General features: G+C 40.4%; 2 protein-coding genes across 5 annotated transcripts in view; both read left to right on the top strand.

The window, feature by feature from the left end:
- Nucleotides 1-4222, top strand: part of MAP3K1 (mitogen-activated protein kinase kinase kinase 1) — a 69055-nt gene extending 64833 nt beyond the window's left edge. For both annotated transcript variants that reach the window (XM_067315653.1, XM_067315652.1), the window contains 2 exons: nt 89-220; nt 1532-4222. In XM_067315653.1, coding sequence (XP_067171754.1) covers nt 89-220; nt 1532-1681 — 282 coding nt within the window. In that variant the 3' untranslated portion in view covers nt 1682-4222. The remainder of the gene's footprint in view (nt 1-88; nt 221-1531) is intronic.
- A 3524-nt stretch (nt 4223-7746) lies between these two features.
- On the top strand, nt 7747-13866 carry SETD9 (SET domain containing 9). Of its 3 annotated transcripts, none has more exons than XM_067315611.1 (6): nt 7747-7905; nt 8689-9053; nt 10228-10351; nt 11259-11374; nt 12424-12529; nt 12740-13717. In XM_067315611.1, exons 1-6 carry the CDS (start codon nt 7820-7822, stop codon nt 12810-12812), a joined length of 870 nt encoding a protein of 289 aa, XP_067171712.1. In that variant the 5' UTR covers nt 7747-7819; the 3' UTR covers nt 12813-13717. The 3 variants fall into 3 exon arrangements, with proteins under 3 accessions (XP_067171712.1, XP_067171713.1, XP_067171711.1); XM_067315610.1 differs by lacking the exon at nt 12740-13717 and adding an exon at nt 13724-13866 and having other exon boundaries at nt 7751-7905; XM_067315612.1 differs by lacking the exons at nt 10228-10351; nt 12740-13717 and adding an exon at nt 13724-13866 and having other exon boundaries at nt 7749-7905; nt 11198-11374.
- Nucleotides 13867-20030: the final 6164 nt, after the last annotated feature.

Raw genomic sequence — 20030 nt, 5'->3', positions numbered from 1 at the left:
GATTGTACGAGCAGTAGTTAATACTGAAAAATCAGAGTTGGAAACTTGGAAATGGTTAACCTGAGCTTTGACTTGTTTGTCTGCTCAGGTTCTGAGAGGTCAGCAGTATGGTAGGAGTTGTGATGTGTGGAGCGTTGGCTGTGTTGTTATAGAAATGGCTTGTGCTAAACCTCCTTGGAATGCGGAGAAACACTCCAATCATCTTGCCCTGATATTTAAGGTGAGATACATCGTCGCTACAAATGTACTACAGAAGACACTGATATTAGTCTTAATTTCATATACAGTAATGTAAATTTCAGAAAGTTTTGCAAGCAGAGATTGTTATAATTGCCCTGTCTTTATACTGGAGCTGTTAGTACAAAATCAAAACTGATAACAAGCATAATCATATTTGCTTGTTTTAAAAAAAAATGGCTGCCAACAATAATTTCCAGAAAAGGCTTTCTAAGATATGAATACGTAATGTAACAGGAAGAAAAAAAAAAAAGACATATAATGAAGTTGATCCTGACTCTGAGCAGCCCTGTAAAATAGGGGAGCATAAGAGACATGATCTGTTGTTTCCTACTGCCATAAAGCATTTATGTGTATTCCTACATCCTAATGGGGAATGCCCGTTGGTGAAACCTGATATTTAGCATTCAGATTTTGCTGTAACAGGTTTATCATTATGACATGCCACATATAAATATTGTATTTTCACCTGTTTTTGGTATTCATGTTTCTTACTAAAGTGAAATAGGTACATTTATTTTTAAAAATCTAGTTGAACAGCAGGCATGAATGAAGAAAACACTTCCACAAAACAGATACAGCACAGCAATATTCAAGTGTTCCAATTCAGTACAAATCACTTGCGATAAGAGATTTAAGTGTCTCTGTTCTGTGTCTGTGTGAATCTGGTGGTGTCAGCCTAGTGTTCCCAATAAAGCATCATCTTTCTTAATTTGATGTAGCGAAAAACAAAATTAATTTAGAGAGTGAGCTGCTTCCATCTGAGAACAAGATCTGCACTTTGTGGTGGTAGCAGAAATATAGTGAAGATAATGAAAGAGAGCATACTCAGCTTAACATACCATAACATAATATCCCTTAGCTTAATGTATCTCCATGCTTGCTTGCATTATGCCACTTAACACTGATGTCAAATAGTAGACTAAAGAATACCCCTAAGTGCAGCATAACAGTATTTCTTGTGGTCTGCTTAGCAGATGTTTACAGCAGAATCTTGCTGCAGGAAGAAAAGTTTGAGAAAAGTGCAAGGAGAGAGACAGAGACCATGAAAAGCAGGAGAGAGCATATGTTATTGAGGAAAGAGGCATAAAGGGAACTTAAGACCCAAAAAGTAAATTTTGTAAATTGGAAGCAATAATGTAATCTGCAGAGAAACTGCAGTAGGAAATATCCTATGTGAATAAAAGCTCATAGTATAATTGAGGTCAGCTGAAAACTAGCAGTTTGTTGAGACTTATTTTGAGGGTTTGTTAAGTAGTACTGACTCCTAAAAACCTATTTTCCTTTTGTTCAGATTGCTAGTGCAACTACTGCTCCATCTATCCCTTCACATCTGTCTCCTGGTTTAAGAGATGTGACTCTTCGGTGTTTAGAACTTCAACCTCAGGACAGACCCCCATCAAGGGAGCTGCTGAAACACCCAGTCTTCCGTACTACTTGGTAGCTAATTATGTAAAAGGTTGATATACTGAAGAAGATGCTACTGAATATGTAATACCTGTTTTGCAGTGCACTTAAGCACAGCAGCTTGTATTATTCTGCTGGCCTTAATGATACATCAAGGACTTAAGGCCCGTGGAGGACCCTACCTAAGTATGTGATTGACAAATCGAGATCTTTACCTAAGCTCTGTATGCAACATTTCACAACTTGAGCAGAAAAATGTAAACTGTGCCTTTTTTAAACATCTGGCTCTAGGTTTCTTTAAATCTGCAAAATTATTTAGCAGATAAGTGGGTTTTATTTTATTTGGAGCACTTTTTCAGCAATATTAGCAGCTGAGGGGCTCAGGATCTATTTTAATATAGCAATCACTGTTCCATTTCACATCATGTAGATGTAAGCAGAGGGTTCTGCAATTACAGTCAGTTTTCAGCACTGGTTAAAAGAAAGTTCTGTATCTGTCCCTTTTGATTATACAAAGTAAGTTTTCTGAATAACAAAGCATTGATAGATACTTTAAAAACATTTTGCCTTCATTAAAGTAAGAGGAGGCTCTTGTGGTTCACTGTGCATTTACTGCTGGCCATGTAATTTCTTTTGAAATTAAGGTTTGTATTTTCATTGTATTTTTAATGTTCAGGGAAAGGTGATCTTGTAAAATAAAATAACCTTTATAAAAAGATGCAAATAGTGTCACTGAACATCTTGCTGACACACGAGTTTTTAAAAAAGGTTTGCTTGAAATCTGGAATAAAATAAGAGGCCACCTTCAGGTCAGTGTTTCAAGCTCTGCTAGTGCAGGTTATTTGAGGAAAAAAAAAAAAGAAAAAAAACACAGAAAAACTAAGATTGTTATGCATAGAACAACTTACAATCTGAATCATGTTAAATGTTGTTGAGCCTTCTTTTCATATAGCAGTTTCTTCTGGCAAAGTATGTAGACAAGTTCCATGTCAAAGGATCCAAACCCAGCTCCCATGAAAGTTTATGGGAGACTTTCTCCTGTCCTTCAGTGGGACCAGGTGCCAACTATGAGTATATCTCATTCTTTGTGCAACAAAATTGAGGTCATGTTCTCCACTGATACAAAAATTTCACCTGCTGTTTTCCTTCCGCCGTACATCATCTATTTACTGTAGCCATTAGTGATCATTTAATTTGAAAATGTTAAAAATATTACCATAAGAAAGGTATTTACTTTAACAAGAAATAAGCTTGGACTTGAAAAGCAAGATAAAGTAAAATGTGAAGTAAAGCTTCACCTGTAGTGCAAAACTCATGTTTTTTAACAGGTGTCTTTTTTTAAAAAAGAAGGAAAAAAAACAGTTTTTAAATTATTTTAAGGGCAGATTTTTAGATTCTGATGCATGTAATTCTGAAGGAAAATGGCAGCTTTTCTTTTGCTTTTTAAGAGGGGGGATCTTTTTAAATCAAGTACTGATTGTGTTTAATCCATTAAAAAAAATACTGTTCATGTTTTAACTCTTCAGAAGCCAGTTGAATTGTTGGACTGAAATAGAATTGGTTATTTTCAAAGACTCAGGACAAGCTAAATAAGCTATAGTACATTAAAAATGTACAATACAAATTGGAAGTAAAACATCTTAAAGATAAGTTTACAGGAATGATAGTGCTCATACTAATAAAAAGCAGTGTCATTAGTTGTGAATGTGTATTTCTTTTGGAAATTTTACATTCCTTTGTTTTGAAAGATTAGCAGACTTTGAAGAGTTAAAAAGATAATACCGAAATGTGAAGTTTGGTAGCTCTAACTGTTTTGTACTTGACTTTTTTTGACCACTTTAGAATTTCTCATTCTAATAAGATTGTTTCCAAGTCTTTCTTATGTGCAAGCTTTAAAGGATGCACTCTTGCCAATTCATGTACTGGAAGATCAGTTGTCAGATTAATACTGTTTCTGGCAGAAATGTAAACTGTATAAACTGATGAACCTCAGCTAATCAGTATTACTTTGTAGATCACCATGCCTACCACATTTCAAACTCAAACTGCCTCTAGATGTCCAAATGCATTTTGTTTGAGTTTGTTTGCGTTTCCCTCAGCTTGCTGGTAATTGTGGTGTTTTTAAAATGCAGATGTGATGTAATATTCTTATTTTCTTTGGATCAAAGCTGGACTGAAAATTGTATTGTGTAATTATTTTTTGTGTTCTTAATGTTATTTGGTACTTAAGTTGTAAATAACGTCTACTGCTGTTTATTCCAGTTTCTACTACCTCAGGTGTCCTATAGAGTTTCTTCTACCAAAGTTCACTTTCACAATGAAATTATATTTGCTATGTGACTGATTCCTAAGACTTCCAGGGCTTAAGGGCTAACTTCTATTAGCACCTTACTGTGCAAGCAAATTTTACAGAAATCTCTGGGTTAAGAAATTTGGCTTCATTGTATCCTTTGTTATTTTAAATATATCAAGATATTTTAATTAAAAGTTTTTACCCCATTGAACCAATTTTATATAGTATAATTTGTACCTATTTTGGTGTTTTTGTCTTTATAGTAAATAAAAGTTTTTGAAAAAATTTGGTTTTTGTTTATAATGTAAATATTTTCAGTTTACCAATCTGAATAAAGTATTTCTGGTACACTTCATTGTTTTTTACACACATTTCATATGCAACACTTGATATATCAAGATTTAGTTTCTAATATGAAATGACCCATATGAATATAGGCTGATGTATTTATTAGTATACCTAAGATAGCTAAGATAAAGGGTTGCAACAAAGACTTAAAAAAACAAAACAAAAAACCCCCCCCACTTAATTGATAATAAAGATAGGAACTTCTGGTAGGATAATTCTCTATAAACCTCATTTTGCTTATGTCTTTAGATCAAACATTAAATGACCAAGTTTTGCATTGCTACAGAAGTCTAGTTATTCATTGCCAAATCAGGTGAGTGAATTTGGTTTAGATCCATTCTGAAGCCATTAAGGTATGTCTTGGAAGTTAATGTGCTATTTTATGGCTTTTAGTGAAGTGATTCTGTTGTTTCTGATTTAAGTAGCAATCGTAACAAACCTTTCTCATATTCAGGTAATCTGGAATGTATGGCAAAGATAGGGCTTCTTTCAGTTGCTTGTTTTTCTCTTGAATTTTTTGACATTTTAAAGTTGAAAATTAAGCATTCTGCAGTCTGTTTTGTACTGAATTCCACATTTTGAAGGAACAGTCTCTTTATATGCTCCATTACTCGTGATTTTCTGCAAATACAGATTAATGTATCAGTTCAGCAGTCAAACTGGGCAGCAGCAATCTTCAATTAAGCTATAATATCTAATTTTTAAAAGCTGAAAAATATATTAACAGGAATTTAGGAAAAATACATGACAAGGGTTAAATAAAAGATAAGTGAGATTTTCCTTCATTTAATTTACTGTAGAATTCTTGAATTTTACAATACTGTGGTAGTTAGAATGTTGCTGTAATGTCTCCTTTTTAGGAACAAGGGAAGGCAGAGATCGCCTGTCCCTGCAGTTGGCAGTAAATCCAAAAGATGCATACTGAGGGAACTAAATGTCTTAATTTGCAAAGGAAATACTCTGTGCTTCTACAAGCAGATAGTAAGTTGTGCTCATTTTGATATCTGTGGTGGGTATAACTACAGTCAGCGCTCTATCTGGTGGTTATTGGTTGGTTTGACAGTGTTTCATCTTTGCCAGTTCTTGCAGAGTGTAACTTTTGCTTTCAGAGCTCCTTGGAATGTCACGAGGTTCATATATTTTCTCTTTACATTTCCCAAGTGGTTAACTCGGGTACCTGGTTATTTTGCCCTTACTGTGTTTACTTCTGAGAGAGTGTATTTCCCTAATGAAATTTTCTCTCACTGCTTAGTGTTCCTAACTGAGCTGAAACGAATATGACAGTCACTCTTTTAAGAGCCACAATACAGTGTTCTTTTGCATATTCTGTGGCATAAGTGCATGTTATTTTCTCATTAAAACTTCAATACATAGCTACATAACTTTAGAATTTCAGTTGCAAATTGAGATCTTTTTTCCATGTCATGACCAAGAAAGTCCAGAAGATGGCAGGAAAGCACATTCACTCAGCCTAGGGTTGAGGCTGTCTGACATATTGTGCTGTTTCCTTTTATTTCCCTGAATTACTTCAGTTTGTAGTTCGTTGTTGTTCAGTTCCCTTTCTTGGAAAAGATGTGCAAGACCAGGGATAGACGTAAAGTGGATATGCAGTAAATCAAGAAGCAATTTATAAATACACTAGAAGTGAGTCTTCCTGCTTGCCTTATTGCTTTGGTGGGCCTGACTCTCAATCTTGAACCCTTGGCCAAAGTTCAGATCCAGATATGGGAGAATAAATCTAGACAGTGATTTAAGGCTTGCTTTCTCTATTCACCCCCAAACCGATTTTCAAACACCAGCTCCTTGTGATTAATTTTTAAACTGGTTTCCTAAAAGTCAGATGCATGCTGTCATGTTCTGTCTTGTTTTTCCAGTAACTTTTAACTTCCTTGGCAGTTTCTAACTAAAACTGTAAACTAGGATGAGTATCTAAGGATACAGGTTTTATGAAAGTAGATACCTTAGTAGAGAAGGGAGACTGAATCAGTCCGTCCCTCTCAAAGAAATTCCTACTGTTGCAATGTGAGTTCAAATCCTTACCCATAAGAGAAAGAAAAGAAGAAAGTTATTAGGAGCACCTTAATTACAGAGAAGTGTGTGTGCTTTTCTCTGGGATTTTTGGGGGTGGGGGGAGTGAAAAGGCTTTCACGTTTTACTGAACCTGAACATTAAGAAGGTCACACATTTACAGAATACAAAACTTCATTGGCTGTGCAGCTTGCAGGGTTATGTTTTTAATGTACAGGACTTGGTTTTCCTTTAATTTGTTTCTCTACCCCTCATTCAGTGAGGATGTCATCCTACCTATTTCATCCATAATATAAGCAATGCATTTTTGTCCATCACTCCAGGAAAAATAGTATCTTCTGCATTTACATCTTTTCAGAGGAACTGAATAGGACCTTTAGCATTTAAAATGATGCACAGTGCAAGTACAGCTGTATTTACTGCTACATGGAAGTATAAATAACTAAGCCACTGCTGTCATGTTCTTTCTATGGTAATTCTGCCCAGTTCTGTGCTGTGCAGCACATGCCTGCAGTTGGTATTGTGGAAGGAGGGTTCTCTGGTTTTAAAACAAGTTAAATTATGCCTACAGGAAGGGCAAACTTGGAGTTCAGTATTTCAGTTAAACAGTTAGTGGGTATAGGGGAGTACACCAAGGGCTGTTTTAAGCCAATGTGAAGGTTGCTGTAGGGCTGCTTCCACTGTCACAGTGAACACCAACTTTCTGCTTTCTGTCCAACAGCCCTGACTTTCTGTCCCTGTGAGATGCTGTTCTGTGCTGCTGTTCCCAGGTGCCAGGGCTTGTGCTGCGACTAGCACCGTGCTGCCGGAGCAGTTGTCCGATTCTCTGGTGCTTGGGGCTTGTGCGCGGAACGCAATCACGATAGTCTGTGGCAGAGCGGTGGCCGAGGGCGTTGTGAGATTGCTCTTGAGCCTGAGAGCTCTTAACAGCTTCTCGACTTATGAGTAAAGAATAATTTGGGAACGAAATACCGTGCTCATAAGAGCACCAAGCAAGTCTTGGGCCTCAGAAAGGCAGACCTCCAAAGGTATCTGAACATATCTAGGAAAACTGTTGCAGTCAATACCCATGGCCTAGTAGGGGTGCAGCGTGCGCGAGGAAAGGCTGCCGAGTGTTTCTGGCACCCCACAGCCGGGCCGCTGCTCCTGAGAGAGAAGCCCAGCGCGGAAGAAGCGGCTGAAACCTCGCGGGCGCTGCCGCGCAGGCGGGGGAGGCTCGCCGCGGCCGCCCGTCACCCGCCCCAGCCCCGCTCGGGGGGGCGGCGCCGCGGCCATCTTGCGCCGCGCTGCGCGGCGGGGCCCGCCGTCACCCGCCGCCGCGGCGCCTTTGGCAGCGCTTAGGAAAAGGCGGGGGCCGGGGCCGGGGCCGGGCCGCGACGGGAGGCTGCAGCCGCCACCCCCGGCCCGGCGGCCTGCGAGCCGCGCCCGGCCCCGGCCCCGGCCCCGCGCAGCCGCCCATGCCGGGGCGGCGATTGGCCGCGCCGCTGTGCCGCTCCGCGCCGCGCCATGCTCCGCGCCCTGCGGCGGCGCTGGGACTCCTACAAGCACCGCTTCGTGCCCTGGGTCGCTCTCAACCTCCGCCGCAAGCGCAGGTGAGGCGGCCGCCGGGGCGGCGCGGCCCTGCGCGGCGGCGGCGGCGGGGCCGGGGGAGGGAGCGGCGCGGCCCCGGCCCCGGCCCCGGCCCCGCTGGGTGCGAAGCGGCTCCGCTCTCCGTGGTGCGGGGGCTTTTTTTACTGAGACCGCCCGGTCGTCGAGGAGCCTGAGTTAATTCCTGCTGTGTTTTGTTTTAAGTAATTGCAGGAACGCAGTCTGTGTAATTTTTCACTGGGGTTTAGTTTCTTTGAAAAACTGTTTCGGTCTTCAATGTCACTTTGCATAAAAATTGGATAATTTAAAACGGTATTTAATATTAAAATCAATGCTGGAAGTAGCCAGATGGATTTTTTTTTCAACAGAATGATGTGGCTGGTCCTTTTTTAAAGGTAAAAATAGTTCTTACTTGAATTTAAATGAGTAGAGCATCGTTATAAGTAGCATTAATTAAAATGTCCTTACTCAGTATAAAAATTATTCCTACTTCTCACTAAAAGTGTAATGAGTGTTTGATAAAACAGTCACTATATTCCTACTTCTCACTAAAAGTGTAATGAATGTTTGATAAAACAGTCACTAAGATCTCAGGGGTGTTTAACCAGCTCATCTGTTGCTGTAAATACATCAGATGGTGGTTTCATAGGTGGACAGGTATGAAACTATCTTCTTTACAGTTTTGATTTGCTTAAAGCAACCGCAGATAACTTTTTCTTTGCTCCTGTAAAACGTCTCTTATTTTTTTTAGGAAAAATGTAATCTTAAATATTTTTTTTTCTTTACAGGACCCTCCGATATGTTCCAGAAAACTCCCAAGACAAAATTATCACTGATGAAGATGTCTTTGCAACACTAATGAAAGTATTTAAAGCTCTATTCGTGAATGACTTTAGTAGACAAACACATATCTTGGCCTTACTTCCTGAAATTAAATGCAAATATCTGGAACTAGTGACTGCTGAGCTGGAGAGATCAAAAGTAAATTCATGTCACCATCCAAGCAAACACGTATTTAGTCCAGAGGAGGTTCTGTTTAATACACTAGGATTCAGTATTACTCGAGACCGAAGTTCACTGGTTTCTGCTGGAACTGGAGTCTTTGTTACCAAAGGTTTTGTGCCAAAAGGGACCGTTGTGTCTATGTATCCTGGTAATGAAATTTTATTCTTATTTCTGACTAAGTGAGGTGTGTTTTCCAACCATCTAATTGTGTTGTCAAAGTTCCACACCAATTTTTATTTTACAGGTTGTATTTCTGTCATTCCTTAACAAAATCACAAGTTATGATGAATATTTCTGCGTATAAACTGACTAGAGTTATTTCCAAATAAGGAAAGCAATATTCTGGTGGGAGAAGGTTGTTTTGTTTTTTTAAAAACCTTTGAATACTCAAGGTGTGATTTTTAGCTGATTGAAAATTGATCCAGATTCCTTAAACAAGCGCACAGGAGTAATTTCACAGAGATGAAGAAAACAGTTTGATTCTTCAGGATTTCTCTTTTGGAGAAATGTTTGCAAAACTGGGGTTTTGAGGTCTCTGCACAGACTGACAGACAGACTACCAATATTTTCAGAGCACAGAAATACAGATTAGAGAATGAAAGTAAAACCCTTATTCAATGAAACTCTCCTCCATAAAGTATGTTTGGCAGATCAGTGCTTCTCTGTTCCTTCTCCTTATTTCTTGGAACTATATTTGCTTATATTGCTTAAACAGATTTGTAGTTCTGTCAGTATGGCCGAGCTGAAATGCCTTCCTTTTTCAGGAGTAGGAAGGAAACTGCTGGCTGGGGAAGGGACCCTGTGGAGATAACAGGTCTGTGCTGTCCTGCCTGTTGTTTGGCAGCGAGTGTAGCCTGCCAGCAGGGCCTTCTCCACCTAGCTCCTTGCAAGATTTCAACCCAGGTTTTCTGCAGAGGGTTGCAGAAGATGCAATGGGTGTGAGGGATGCCAGACTACAATGTCATGAAAAATTGCAAGCCAGCCTCCCCCTTTGACTTGTTAAGTCTGTGCTTTGAACCCAGGCCAGGACAAGTTAAATCCTGTCCAGGTATTTGGGGCATGTTCTGCTGAAATGATTTGCCTGTTCCCCTCATTTTGGCATTTTCCCTCTCTTGTATCAGGCAAAACCTCTGATTTGGAGGGGGAAGAGGGGGGAGCGGGAGGATCTTTGCTGTGTGAGAGAACACTTTGAAAAGTGCACACAGACAGTAGTAATAAAGAAGCAAAAAGTTTTCTCCTACCCACTCTGTCTCCTTTGGGTAAACCGATTCTGAGAGTTTAACTTATTTTCTTCTGAAATAATCATATCTGTCTTGCAACAGGTACAGTGTACAGAAAGTATGAACCCATCTTTTTCCAGTCCCTTGGCAATCCCTTTATTTTTAGGTGCATAGATGGTGTTCTTATTGATGGGAATGACAAAGGACTATCTAGAGCAGTGTACAGGTAAGTGCTCAAAAGAAACAAGGGAATGTCACTCAACTGATATTTTAAAAGGTGGTACTAATAATGCTGTCTGACCCTAAGTCGAGATATATTTCTGTGACTATCTGTGACTATTTCTATGTGTCTTATATTGTAATACAAACAGCACAGCACTTCTGTCTCCATCTGTAAAGAAAACAGGATGTCTCTTGATGAAAACCAATGCACAGAGACTGTCTCTTGTAGAAAAAAAATAGTTTTAATAGGAGTGGGATGTAACATACCATTTTCAAAATATTTCTGAACTTTTTAATCAAGTCTGCTTGGTGGATGGAAAAAGAAGCCTTTGTATGGGCTTACTAACACCTAAAGGGTCAATCTGGCAACTCCAGCACTGGTCTAGAAATAAACAGCACATCATATGGGAGCAGTAAGCTTTCACAGCAAGCCTAAGGCTGCCATGTACTTGGCTGTTCTAGCTCCCATTGAAGTGTAATGTGTAGTGTGCAAATGTAACAACTAAAATCTTATGAATAAAAAGTAAAAAGGGTAATAAGGGCCTACTTGTACCTGGTTTGAACTCTGGGTATGAATTTGAAATTGGTATTGCAATGAGCCTTCACACCTCTAGAGGTGAACAAGATGTGTTGACAGTTCTGTAATGGTAATGTTTGATATAGATTTCTGATGTTGTCCATGGCGTTTTCATGCTGGCTCCTCCACTAGAGTCAGATAGAAACCACACACTCATGGAAGGTTTTAGTGTATTTTTTAAAGTATCAGTAATATCTTTTTCAAGTATGATTGTATCTGTCAAGTGGATTGGACAGCTATAACTTTACCCAGCTACCATGGCTATTTCTACAGGTAGAAGTACAGATCACCTGTCAAGGGAAGGAATTCAAGTTAATACTGTGGGTCATTCCAGGTCTTGCAGCAGAAGAGATCAACTTGGCCCATTTCAAATGAGTGATGTGAGCTGGCTCACGGCTGCCTTGCAAAACCCACTGGCAGTGGGACAGTATGTTAACAACTGCTCATATGGTAAGTTGCCAGGTAGATTTTTCCAGACTTGAGTTTGATTTTATGGGTGTAAATTACTTTGGGAGTGGGATGGAGAGTCAGAAACTGATGTTGGGGGACAAAACTGCTGTTTGGCTGTTTAAAAAAAATTAAACACTGTTATGGGATAAAGAATTTCTGTGCCTCTTACGACAGTTGGGTGGTAGAATCCTTCAGTGCAACAGTTCTTCAAGTATCCTTGTGTTTTTCTCACTGAGTCCCCGAGATGTCACCCTGCTGGTCTGCAGAATGAGAAGGACTCATCCCAAAATGTGAGACAGTGGGAAAGGATATCTAGGGAAGGACTGAGGTGGTCCACAGAGTTGCAGTATTGTTCTTGTAGACTTCTTGAGAAAACCATATGCAAAAGAACGTGTACACTGCTAAGTTTGGATTATAATACTTTTTAGACTTCCTTAAGAAATAAACAATGTCCGCACAAAATCTAGGAAACTGTTGTTTTGGCATAGCTGTGGGACATGAAGAGAGGAACTATTTATTTCTTCCTCCTCAGAAAATGTGTTGCTCCTGAGGTTTGGGGGAGTAAGTGGCTCAGGGGTATGGCTGTGAAATACTGAAAGTTTAATGGCTACCAAACCTAGCCTGTAAGCGGCTTGCAGAGCCTATATTACACTCATAATATCCTGCCTCAGTATAGCATCAGGGAAGGCAGCTGGAATACTGAACCAGGTACTGACAGGAATGGAGACAAAGCTCTGTCCCATGTAACTGTTTCTTCCCAATCCAAAGTCTGTGTAAAGAAAACTCCCCTGTCCCTGCTGGACAGATGGTGCTTTTCTCCCTGGCTGTCTTTACAACACCTTTTGCCACCATGAAAATTGACACCAGGATAACTATTTTAACTATTTTTTTTAACTTACAAGCAGACTTACAAGTAACTTCAGCATGGTTTTCAGGCCTGGTGAAGCAGGTGCTACTTTTGCAGCAGTACATTTGATCTTTTTACACATCTCTAAACCCTATCTAAGAAATTCTTAGTATCATAGAGTCATTTTTTTTCTTATTCCTAGAAAAAGCAGCCAATGTCTGTTATCAGGAGTTTGATGTGCCAGGATCTTTTCCAGTAGAACTGAAACAGTATCTTCCAAACATCGTCTACAGCCACGACATACAGAGGTTAGCAGTGAATCAAAGAGTTCATAGATTTGTGTGGTAAAAAGTGTCCTGTAGGTGAAGACCAACATGGTTGAATAGGAAAGTTTTCCCATATAAAGATGAGTTACCTGAAAGTGTGCATATGTAAGGAAAAGTCTTAGCTCTTTGAGTAGACCCATTTTAAGCAAATTACAGGACTCCCTATTTCTTTTTGTTCCTTTTTTTCTACAGCTTCACAAATGATATCTGCATAGCTCAGAAGACAGTTCTACAAGCCATGGTTGCACTACAGTGTGATTTATGAATCCTATAAATCAGTACTTATATTTTGCTTCTATTACCATAATAATGTTTTTCAGTATATATTTCAAATGGAGATAGCTTCTAGCTGCTCATTTTGATATTGATATTTACAGTTCTAATAACTTTGGTAATCTAATTTATCAATCTTTTTCTCTCTTGTAAAAAAGCTTGTAGTCCTTGCTAATCTTTTTGTTTGATTTGTTTCAAAGTGGGGGAGTACTACATTTCTGAATAGTGGGGACTGTGTAGGGTGATGGTGTTCTTCACTTTCACATCCAGCGTCATCAGAAGAATGTACCCTCCTCCCTAGATCACATCTTTCAGCTTTAGGACATGCTCATTTATTTATGAAACTTGAAGAGGAAGGTATTCCTAAAACAGTCATAAGAAAACTTTGCCAGACACCGATGTTAGCATAGGATTTAGCATAGGGATAAGTCACCCCTCATTGTACATTACAGCAGGAGACTGATTTCAGTTCAGAGTTGTCTTTCTGGATGTTGTTGGGCTAAGAGTTGGTTCAGCCAACCAGCACCTGTGAGTAGGCATGTTTAGAAGAATGGTTTCTGCTCCGTTAACCTTGCTGTAGCCTCTTACCCTGTCTGTATTAGTGTCTTTTTCCCACGTCTTGACTAGTCCATTTCATTTCTGAATAGTTGTATGAGTGGAAACATTATCTGCCCATACACATGTGGGCTGTGCTTTTTTTGGTAACAATACCATTTTTGCTTATATTTGCAATCTCTATTTCACCATCGTTTTCACAGGCTGCCTGGCCTGCCTTACACGTTACTCTAAATAATCTAGATGGAGCCATTGTTTTAGCTCCTTGCTATGAGGAATTTAAGAAACTAAAAATGAAATCTGATTGCTCACTTTCCCATGTTTTGCTTTTCTTTTTCTTTTCTGCAGCTGCCTGAGGTGTGTCGTACTTGTTACTCTCAGAGACATCAAGCAAGGAGAGGAACTTTTTTCCAATTACTTCACTGTTGTCAATTAATACTTTGAGGGACTGAAGAAATCTGTTTTATTAAAATAAATTAACTGTGTATGTACTTCAAGCTTCATGACATCTTTGTATAATGGAGAGCTGTGCTTTGCCATTTAGAAAGTGAGCTGGAGGCTTGTATTTCTCTGAAAATACTCCATGTTTGATGGAGAGGTGAAGGTTTAAGCTGTTTACGTCCTTAGGTTCTCAGCTGCCTAGTATTATTTAAAGTTTATTGGTTTTCAGCTGTCCATACAATAGCTCATAAAATTAAAATGTAAGTTCTAGACATGTCATTTCATCTTCTAGTTTGTTTAGTTGTCCATAACTGTGACTCAGTTTTAATCTTTTGCCATTTCATTCTCATGCTTACAATGGACATAATTTGTAAAGATTGCCTCCCTCTAGTTAAGTATTCCTCAGATGATCTTCAGCATTTTATGATAATTGTTAGTTCCTGTTTGGTTTTCCTTGGAGTTGGTTCCATTCCCTTTGGTATCTTCTGTCTTTTAGAAAGTATTTCAATGTACCCAGTTGTCCAAATCTTGTATGAAGCCTTTTGGAAGAGTGTCAGTATGCACTTCTGATGTGCCTGCATGGTGCACTGTCGCAAACAAGCTGACTTAAGCCACTGACTTTAGCTATCCTATTTTAGGGCAGGAGGAAGGACTATATGATATCCTGAGGTCCCTTCCAACCCTAATTTCTGTGGTTCAGTTAAAGTTTCCTGGCATGTGTCATCTTTCATAGCTTTTATTCTCAGAGAGGGAGAACTTCGTGTTACAGAGTAACTAGAGGAAGTGATGCCAAACAAATGTGTTACATATTTTTTAATGAGTTACTGACATAAGCAGAGCCAGCCATTCCCACATTAATTCTGGATGCTGTCTGCAAACTGTTTTCACAAAGTGAACAAGAGACAGCTTGTCAATCTTTGGGTCAGGCTAAACAGCTTTCTTGGGAAAGAAAAATAACCCACGTCTTTGCTGCAGAAGTCCAGGCAAGCTTCTGAATGGATTTGAGGTTGGCATAAGCTCATAAGAAAAGAGTAATGGGAAATGGTTTGTCCTAACCAAACTGGTGGTGACCAGGGAGGTAAGGGGGCTTTAGCTACAGAAGCAGCCAGTCTCCTTTGCAGAAGACAAAGCTTTTCAGCACCTTTATTGGTCTACTTCCACACCTGCAACTTGTCTTTCATATTCATCTGGAAGTCCTCAGCCAGAGAAGGCCAGCTCTTTCAGGGAAATTTGAACAGCAGAGCTATGGCACCCTGGTGCGGGGCTCAGCAAAGGCTGTACAAGCTTTATGAGGATGCTGGGGACACTTCTAGTGACAGTCCTTATTGTGTTTCACCACCTGCTCTGATATGTTATCACAGTGATCTCCAATCCACTAAAGAGGACACCAGTCCTCCACCACTCGGAAGGTCCCTTCTCTCCAGAGCCTTTTCCCCCTAGCCCCTTCTGGGAGGAAGTTATTGGGCATCTCTTGGTCTCTGAAGGGAAAACTGGTTGTCAGGATGCCTGCAGTGTTGCTTAGCTCAAGGAGGTAACAAAGCAATAAAAGTTACTGCGGCTTTTGTTTTGCTTGTATATTGGTCAAGGTATATGGGTAGGTGGGGAATACTAGTTTCAGCATGTGAGAAAAGGACAGTGCTATTGTCATTCCTCTAGGCTGAGATGCTGTCATGCAAAGGCATGGATTGCTATAGCTGTCTGCCTTATACACTTATTAATCATTTTTAAGTGACCAGATTTGAAAGTATACTCCTGTCTGACAACTGTGGTACCTACATTTACAACTAATTTATTAAGAATGGTTTGCTTTACGGCAGTTGTGCTCTCTTGGATGTGAATGCTGCACAATAGTGGAGAACTGCTGAAATGCAGGCTGCATATCGCTAACAAGACACATGGGACTGGTTTCTCCTTGCTGAAATACTGAAGCCCTACAGCCTGCCTTAGGGGCTGATCCAACATGAAGGAAAGCAAAATCTGGCCTACAACTGGCAACAGCAATTGATTTTTGTCTGCTGATGGCTATAGAAGGCCAAACGCTGGTAGGTGGAAGAGATGCAATCAGGTGGTACTTCCAAACTGCAGTCCCAATGTCATGCTGCTTCTTCAGAAGAAAGAACAATAAAGAAAGTATCTGTCTTGAAAGATGATTTGCCTGAGAATTTTCATTGTAATTGCCTAAAAATGCAGACTAACTGAGCTAATTCTAGCTCTATATGCCTGTACACTTAATGGTAGACAAGGGAAAGAGAGCTACTGGGATGAGTCCAGCAAAGGGCTACTAAGATGATGGAGCAACTGGAGCATCTCTCTTATGAGGAAAGGCTGAGAGAGCTTGGCCTGTTCAGCCTGGAGAAGAGAAGGCTGAGAGGGGATCTTATCAATGTGTACAAGTATCTGAAGGGAGGGTGTCGAGAGGATGGGGCCAGACTCTTCTCAGTGGTGCCCAGCAATAGGATGACAGGCAACAGGCACAAACTGAAACACAGGAAGCTCCATCTGAACATGAGGAAAAACCTCTTCGCTGTGGGGGTGACAGAGCACTGGAACAGGTTGCCCAGAGAGGTTGTGGAGTCTCCATCCTTAGACATACTCAAAAGCCATTTGGACAGGGTCCTGGACAGCCTGTTCTAGGTGACCCTGCTTGAGCAGGAGGTTTGGACTAGATAATCTCCAGAGGTCCCTTCCAACCTCAACTGTTCTGTGATTCTGTGGATGTTCCAGTGGAGGAATCTGTTTTATTTGAGATTGTTTTTGATCACTTGTTGGCATCATGATCCTGTTCGTTTCATCTGTCTTCAGTTAGTACTATCAATCAGAAGGATAGAATGGTAAGCACTCTCTTTTGGTTTTGCCACCTTTTCTGTTGGGAAGAAGAAACCAATTTCTGAAGAGGTTTTGTTATGTTTGTGGTTTTTTTAAGCAGTTAGTTACTTCAATGTGTGGAGAGGATCTTCATCTGGCCAGTCTAAATGTCGTCTTTTTTGATTTAGATTTCCTCCTTAGGAAGGAAGGAAGGAAGGAAGGAAGTGATTAGGATAGGACTTTAGAATAAATAAGATGATTGCATCAAGAGATACCCAGCTGGTCTCATCAGTCTCTTCTGAAGAAAATTGGTCTGTGAGGCCCTAACTTTTGACTGGCTGCTTAGCTCACAAAAGGCAAAGGTGGTAGTAACAAACAGTGGACTGTAATTCTCCAGGAGGCAAGTTGTTAACTGGAATCCCTGTTGATTCAAGATGGAAAAATAACAGAGGTGCTTGAAGAATCAAGAGGTGAGCTAACAAACCCAGCAAGAGTGCTAGAGATTTCCTGGCAAGAACTGAGAGATGACCTGTCTCAGTAAGAGAGGGGAGTTTCTGCTGTAGGAAGGAGCTGCAAAGTGTTGGCACAAGAATTGGAAACCTAGTTATAAAAAGCAAATCCTAATCAAGCTAGTGAAGTCAGTGAAGGGACTGGCAGCATGACTGTCCTGTACCAAAAGGTTTACTGTAGAACAGAGGAGACAGACAACTTTTTGGCTGGTCTGCTAACCCTGATGAGGCACAGGGTGTACTGAGTCTGAAAGGGAACCCCAAAGGTCCCCAAATTCAGCCCCCTTTGCAGTGGGTCACAGCAGCCAAGGAGCTCGCACAAGGTTATGAGTTTCCAATATTTGTAAGCCCACTTGTAGCCTGCTTAGGTGCAGAGAGAAAATGGCAGTTGACAAAGTGAGGAGAGTAGGGAACAAATGTGAAAGAGGGGCAGTTTAGTTAGATGCTGGCACTAGCAGAATTGCCTACAGAAAAGATGATGGTTTAAGACAAGCCAGAGCAGTACACTGGTGTCTGGTGGAAGTACCTCAGGCAGCTGGGAAAAAGGGGAGCTGCCCCTTAGAGCCCTATGGAGAGGAGAGCCAAAGCATGGAAGTACAGCTCAGCCCAGTATTAGTATTATTTTATCTGGGTTGAAAAAATGCTCATAGGATTTTTGATCTCTAGTGTACAGCCATGAGTATGATTTAGAGTAACTGGACATGAAAAAAACCTTTGTCAGTTTTCCTGGCTTAGCCCACTCATGTTTCAAATCCCTGTCTGAGTGGGACCATATGGGGAGAAACCATGATGAGAGCTCATTGTGGAGGACTAGGCTGGGAGGCAATTGCTTGCAGCTCAGAGGCCACCTTTCTTATGAGATTCATTCTTAACCCTGCTGAAACATCACCACTGCACGTGTCAGTGGAGCGTGTGTGAGCAAGGCAAACCATGTCCCACTGCTTTAGATGCAGGGGTACCGAGAATCAGTTTGGCAGGCACTGGAAAAAAATCGGTTGTGCTACTCAAGGATGTATATGTACATATATATATATATATATATAATATATGTATATATAATATAACTGGCACTTGTGTAGGCACTGAGGCTACAGTTCCCCAGGTACCTGAGCAACTCCCATGGCTCCAGCACTGAGAGGGGAAAGTGTATGTGGATGTGGGTAAATGCTATTACACTTATCCTTCTCTCCTCCTCCTTGCTCTCAAAGCCATCATGTCTTCCCGCATGACTGTTCATCAGACCCTATGGTGAGCTGGTCTAACTTGCCAGCATGGTAACAAACAGCAACAAAAATCCAAACTTTTTTTCTTGTTTTATTTTCTGCTGTTTCAAGTGAGTTGAAACAGCTCATAGAGGGGTCAGAAAGAGCAAGCAAGTAAGTCTATAGTTGGTGGCCAAGAGTTGCTAGTTTGACTCACTGTATCCTGTGAGGCCATTCCTCAGGATGCTTTCAGTAGTTACCCAACAGCTCCCAGCTGCCTGTGGGTAGCTGTGCTCCTTGGCCCCATGTTCCTTCCCCATGCTAGCTCTGGAGCTCACCTGACTGCACAGCCAATTCAATAACCACACCAAAAGCAAGTTATTTTTTTTCTGCCGAGTTAATACATTGAATCAAATCTGTTTGCACAGTAGTCAGACGTGCTAGAACTGAGGCAAAGGAGGGTGTGGGGATAAGGACCAGCTACAGGGGAAGACGACCAACACACCAGGGCAGGAAGAGGCCCAAGACTTCAGCATAGCACCAAGGTACCAGGAGAGCATGTTTTTGGTGAGGCACCCTGGCTTCCTTCCATATTAGCAGGCCAAGATTTGCTGGAAACTACATTACTTTTCAATTACTTTTTTGCTTCAGAGGAGAAAAATTCCAGGAAAGTAGTAAGAACTGAAGTTGAGGTATCTATCTAGTCTTTGCCTTCTCTCATTTTGCATTTGAGTTTGGACACAACTCAGACTGACACACAGATTAGCTAAGTACCATATAGACTTCAGAGGCTGAGAACCTTTCCAGCAGCAGAAGTGATTATGTCCTGAGATTATTTTAATGGGAATATAGGTGGTTAAGTAACTATTGAGTGGGTGTTTGACACTTTGAATTACAGATACTAAAACCATTTAAAGCCTGTAACATCAAATGACTAACCATTAGTTGTCTCAAAACAAGAAAGGACTAGATGGGGTTGGTCATTACAGTTTGTTTTGTTTTACCCCTCTCTGCCCCAGCATTTAACTTTGATCTTTACACTCAACCACTAGAAGAAGTGAGGTACTGCTTGTAAGCAGTTTTGGATAAGTAGTTTCTTTTTGCTTGTTATAGCAACTATCAGTAAAAAAAAAAAGAAAAGAAAAAAGACCCCCCCACACACCTCTATCTGTCCTAGCTCCTGGAGGAGGGGAAGTTTTCTCAAACTACTTGACAAATTACTTCTTTTGCTATTCAGATTTACATCACCTTGCACTAAGCAAACTAATTAAAAAAATAAATCCTTTCTTTACCTGAAGCTTTGTTGTGCTTGCGATTGCACAAGGACATTGGGCCTAGGCAGTTGCACTGCTAATTCTTTGACAGAATTGGTATTTAAGTTCTTGGACCCTGAAAAGCACTGTATTACTTCTAATATTTAGTATCTATTTTCTTGATGGAAAGCAAACATAGGCAAAGAAGCTCTTAGTATTTCAAATATTCTAGCTAAAGGCTGAGCACAGTAGAACTTTTCGTATCCACACCTATAATCTAGCCTGATGTGTGGACTTAAACTGATTTAAGGATTTGGGCAAGTTTTCTTCCACAAAGAAATTGAAGCGTACCCTCCCTCAGCTTACCACGTGGCTTGAATACTGGGTTATACTGCAGTGATTAGTTACTCTGAAGCTACTTTTAAGCCTCATCTAAGCCCTTGCT

Source organism: Apteryx mantelli, chromosome Z, assembly GCF_036417845.1.
Source record: "Apteryx mantelli isolate bAptMan1 chromosome Z, bAptMan1.hap1, whole genome shotgun sequence".
NCBI lineage: Eukaryota > Metazoa > Chordata > Aves > Apterygiformes > Apterygidae > Apteryx > Apteryx mantelli.
Note: the sequence above shows the minus strand (reverse complement) of the source record. Positions and strands in the feature narration are given on the sequence as shown.